We start from the raw sequence: 5,499 nt of genomic DNA on the forward strand, positions 1-5,499 counted from the left end.
GCAAGTGCATTTAACCATCAATAACACACAAGTCTACTTTTTTTTTTTTTCCAAATGATGACTACTCATTACAAAAGCCCATTTCATCCATGATTTAGCTAAGTGGTAAATTCTATACGCACCTTGATTATTTCTATAGGCAGGCAACCGCTAGCAAATTGGATGAAGAAGAAGATTCAAGTGTGACCAGAGGATTGCAAAAGCGGGATATGAATCGGGACATATTCGGTACATATAGCATTTTCATTTAAAATACCCGTCACCTTATCCATATCTCCTTCCTTTCTTCTTCTTCTTCTTCAAGCGCGCCTTCATACTGTTGGTCCATTTTTTTGCCCTAATTTCGTCACACACTCATTCACTTAGAGAGAGAGAGAGACTGATTTTCTCTTCAATGGCGGTCCCATTTTCATCGGTTTCATCTGTACGGTCAATCTGTCAACCTATTTCTTCAAACACTCCAAAATCCGTTCTTTCATTTCGAGGTCAGTACTAATACTTCACTCTCTAACTAGAAATTAGGGTTTCTCTTCTTTAAAATTAGGGTAATTGTTTTCATTTTGAATGTTTTACATTTGATTCATATATGTTCTATTTGCTTCAATTAGTTCCTAATTTCTTATAAATCATTTGAAACTCACTAAAATTTGATGTTAACTCTTTGATTTATCAAGAAACAAAACCCTCAGTGTTCCCAATTAACTATCCAATTTGATATTAAACACTATTTGGTCTAAATGCAAACTGGTTAATGGAGGAAATGTTCAGGTTCTTACAGCAGAAGAGCGGTTTCCGAGGAACGTCTTGCAACCACGAGGATTGTATCTTTATGGGGTGCATCTTCGAATTACGTAAGATTTCAAGATGGTGCTATCAAATTTTCTGCCAAGCCTATAGTCAAAGCCCAATTGCTAAAGAAGAGGCAAGTTTTGTTAAGTTAATTATGTTCTTATGGTGGAAATTCGAATGGAAGTTCGAATCTTTTAATGGTGCAGAGACTTCTACATTGAAATTTTGATTTGTAAAACTCGTTAGATGCATGTGTTTTTATGGTGCAAATTGTATTTCTTGGCCTATTCAGAACAGGAGATTTGAGGTGTGCAACAATTGAAGAGATAGAAGCCGAGAAGTCTGCTATCGAGACAGATGTTGTAAGTTTATTATGGTTGTGATTTTATGTGCCCTATATTCCTTTAACTGGATGATTGCTGTATAAGTTGAATTCTGGTAAACTTATCAGAGTCAATAATTTTCAGAAAAAAAGGATGGAGAAGACTCTTGAATCAGTTCGAGAAAATTTCAATGCTTTTAGGACAGGAAGAGCAAGTCCAACCATGCTGGATCGAATTGAGGTATGAAAAAAGAAGTTCAATACTTCAATTAGCTTTCACATAAATAGTTAAATGACACGATGTAGTAATGGTTTGACTAGCTGAGGTGCCCGCTTATAGAGATATGCACTCACTCACACACTATGAATACGCTATGTGTCACATTATCAAGCCCAGCCATTACTCTCTCAGATCAAGATGATTCAAGAGTCTGGATTTCCCCCAGGTTTTCGGAGTTGTCGGTTAAATTAAATCAAATTATTCAAAAAAAAAAAAAGATAGGAATAATTGAGACGGCACAACACCACGTGTCACATTAGTTGAAGTGAAAGTGTGCAATAAGTGCATAGCAGTACACCACCTATAGGTCTATAGATTACTATCGCATTACTTAGAGTGTTTGACCAGTATAAGATGATTGTATGCAGTTCCTTGCTTCCTTGATATACTATTTTGCTTGAAAATTAGGTTATTCGAGGGTGACCAGATACTGATTTATCAATCTTGAGGTTTAGCTTAGTATTTTTTGGGTTAATAACATCGCAAAGTTCCTTAAATACTTATTTTCTTAGAGATATTTCTATTTTTGAGTATGATCTGCATGCAGATTCGTCATGTGAATAAAAACCTTTTTCTTCCAAACCCTTTATCATGTTATGGCTCAGATGATGACCATGATTTAGGCTTCAATTGATATTCCTTGAAAAAGTGTTTCCGAATTTAACTTTGTGCTTGGTGTTGACTTTAGCTGAAGAAATACAGATCAACTTATAGAAAATCTAAATGTACCAAAAACGATGTGAAACTGTGAATATTCGTACCCATGTTTAGAAGTAAAAAAAACGTAGAAATATCCGCACCCTCTTATCATATTCATGCAGGTAACTGCTGATTGGTTCATATAATGTTACTTGCACAGACGCGCAAAAGTATAATTTGGCTATGAGTTTTGGCGGATAGTTCGAGTAATACTAAGTGGAGCTTTAATCTTTGCTAATTTGTTTTGTGTACGCTATTCATTTACTAGAATATGCTTAAACTAACTAAAAATACATTAAATTCCTAGGTGGAATACTATGGAAGCCCTGTTAGTCTGAAAACCATTGCACAGATCAGTACTCCGGATGCTAGCTCTCTCCTAGTTTCACCATATGACAAATCTAGGTATGCCTCTGGGAACAGGATATGCTTTATAATCTTTCTTTAAGGAATCCATAGAATCTTACATGTGTGTTACATCACCAATATCACATAGAAGAGAAGAGGTCAGGGCTCTATAGTTTCATTGGTTTCTTCCAGAAGATTGTGTATCACAGAAAGCATCCAAACAAACTCACTATACTTAACTGCTAATCATCTATTCTTTTCAGCTTAAAAGCAATTGAGAAGGCCATAGTCAGTAATGCGGATCTTGGTTTAACTCCTAATAATGATGGAGAAGTCATCCGGCTCACCATCCCACAATTGACATCTGACAGGAGGAAGGTACATTTCATTCGAAACATTTCTGTATCATTCTACAACTTGCAATGACATATCAAGTAAGAGAGACACTGCTATAAATTGATTACTAACTTTTATGTTTACTTATATATCAAGTACAGGAGTTATCCAAGGTTGTCTCGAAACAAGCAGAAGAAGGGAAGGTACATATGGCTCTAATTATCGCCACATTGTCATAATGCATCTTTCTTGTGATTTAACTTCAGTTTGAAATTCTGAGCATGTGCAAATGCACCGTCGCTCGAGACAAAGAAAAAAGAACAAGTTGTTCTATTAGTACCTAAATTACACACGTGGAGGACCATTGGTAAGGCTAAGATCCACAATTTGGTGGACCCAACCTTAACCCAGACATCTTCTAGATCAGCCTTAAATCTGACAGGAAAAGATTTGAAAATCTTTGGTTCTCACCTTTTCTGGTTGTGCCTGAGTAAATCGTGTGGGAGAGAACAGCAAGTTTCTGAGCTTGCTAAACGGGAAACTATTTTCTAGCAGTTGAAATAGATTTCCAGATAACTGTCGTTTCTTAGGTCGAAAAATCAAGTCAATTCTGACTTGGGGTTTTACAGTTAAGAAAAAGTCCCTTGAATGGTTGACACTACTCTCTTTCGTATACATACCGAAAAAGAGAAGACAGAAGATAATATGTGAATCCACACGATCTACATGTTATTTGTTGAAGGCCTGACTCCCCGGCTATATAGTATGATTTGTTGCGAATCCAAGTGGTTAACTATATATTGTACCCTTGTTTATTTTCCTACATATTACATGGGGATCGAACTATTTTCCATAACTATACTTTTTGTTGGAACTTCTTGCATTCTCTAATGTACCTTCACAAATCTTATTAACTTTTGCAGGTAGCTATAAGAAATATACGAAGAGATGCCATTAAAGCCTATGAGAAACTTGAGAAGGTTTGTACATTAGTGTTTCCTCAGACCGGAAAATTTCCGAAATTCTTTTCTTGTTTCTCATTGTAGTTTATACTTCATACCAAGTTTCCTAGCCGTTTCATAATATGATTTCTTGCTTCCTTATATGCAGGACAAAAAACTCTCTGAAGATAATGTAAAAGACTTGTCAGGTGACTTGCAGGTAGAGAGGGTCAACCCTAACAGTCATTTTTGTATAACTTCCGTTTTTCTTTCAGTTTCTTATTCTACATTGTTTCTCATGTGAATTAACCGAAAACGGTATTTGGAAACCTTGTCTCTGGGGAACTCATACGTTTGGTTTTCAATAGTCTAATAATCATCATTTTGGTCACTTTGCAGAAAGTAACTGATGACTATATGAAGAAGATTGATGCACTCTTAAAACAGAAGGAGAAGGTATGTTAAATTGTTAATAACGGAGAAGTGTAAGTTAACACCATCCTAATGGTTGAGACTATATCATTCGTCGAGGGTCTAGCCTAGTAAAATTCCTCGGCGAGTGGCCGAAAAGTTAAAAGCAGTTCTTCGGGTGGGACTTTCGAAAACGTAAAAGTAGGGTATATACAATTCCGCAGAAATTACTAGTTGTCGCTGATGATATAGTAGTCTTCTTGATGCATAGATAGATTATAAGAAACAATGGAATGATACTAGCTGTATTTGAAGTACATTATAATATAGCCAAACGACTCTTGACCCACTCGGTTGGCCGCCTGGCTCAGTACTTGAGCCTGGCTAACTAGCCCAACCCACATAAGACTCAACATCCTTACCATGTCGGTCGCCAGATGACAGAAAACCAAAAGCATCACGACTTTAACTAGGGAATTATTTATACAGTAACAATCGACGTTGTAGTGGTTACTTAGTACTCAAAATTTGATATTTGTGATTTGTTTTTCAGGATTTACTGAAAGTCTAAAATGAGTTCTTTCAGGAAGCAATTGTAAATCGGTAAGCTTCTTCTTGACCGTTTCTTGGAAATCGTCTTTAATTGTTCTTGTTTCATAATTTTCTGCTTAATGTTGGATATATCTCTTTAAACTTAGAAGACTGAAACAACATTCGGAAAGGAATTAGCGTTCCCAAGTTTTTTGTTAAAATTATCGAATCATGACTATGAATATCTCCTTTATCCTTCAGCCTTTACTGTTTCTTGTTTAGGTACAAATTCGTATTATATATTCTGTCTAAAATATTAGCTAACGAACCGATGAGGCCAACTTGAGTTTAAAATGTGTACTATATAATCTTAAAATTGAAGTTTTGAATAAATGATGATAATGCCACTATATTTCAATTATTGAAGTTTTATTCATCTAACTCTATCCTTTCTCTTTCTTCCATCTATAATAGTCTAAAAAACAACCTAGAAATGATCACTAATTAGCACTAATTATGGGATATGTTCTATGGCATTAGGTTTTTATCCTAGAAAAACAAGAAAATGAAAATAGCATGTGCTAAATAAGAGTTGCAAAAATCACTTAAAAATTAGGAAATGCTAAATGTACAATAGTTTTGACTTATTTTGTGACTTGCTAATTTACTTTCACCGAAAGAATGTCTGAATCGTAGTCAAATTTTCAATCCTTTCGTCTTCTATTGAAGGTAAATCAGCAAGTCATAGATTTAATCAAAAGTTTTTGTACGCATAACATTTTCGATGAAAACAAATTCTAATTGAAATGGTGGCCATCCATGGTTTGCGCACCCAAATGGCC

At 35.3% G+C, this 5,499-nt stretch overlaps 1 protein-coding gene across 1 annotated transcript; it reads left to right on the forward strand.

The window, feature by feature from the left end:
• The first annotated feature begins 230 nt into the window (after positions 1-230).
• On the forward strand, positions 231-4,917 carry RRF (ribosome recycling factor, chloroplast precursor). The gene is made up of 11 exons (XM_086660884.1): positions 231-485; positions 769-922; positions 1,082-1,151; positions 1,257-1,352; positions 2,398-2,495; positions 2,702-2,816; positions 2,936-2,977; positions 3,698-3,754; positions 3,885-3,935; positions 4,115-4,171; positions 4,680-4,917. The coding sequence occupies exons 1-11, from the start codon at positions 395-397 to the stop codon at positions 4,695-4,697; spliced, it is 849 nt and encodes a 282-aa protein (XP_086517010.1). The 5' UTR covers positions 231-394; the 3' UTR covers positions 4,698-4,917.
• Positions 4,918-5,499: the final 582 nt, after the last annotated feature.

This window comes from Eschscholzia californica, unplaced genomic scaffold, assembly GCF_041429995.1.
Source record: "Eschscholzia californica isolate CP2 unplaced genomic scaffold, dmEscCali1.0.p SCAF_2, whole genome shotgun sequence".
NCBI classification, from domain to species: Eukaryota; Viridiplantae; Streptophyta; class Magnoliopsida; order Ranunculales; family Papaveraceae; genus Eschscholzia; species Eschscholzia californica.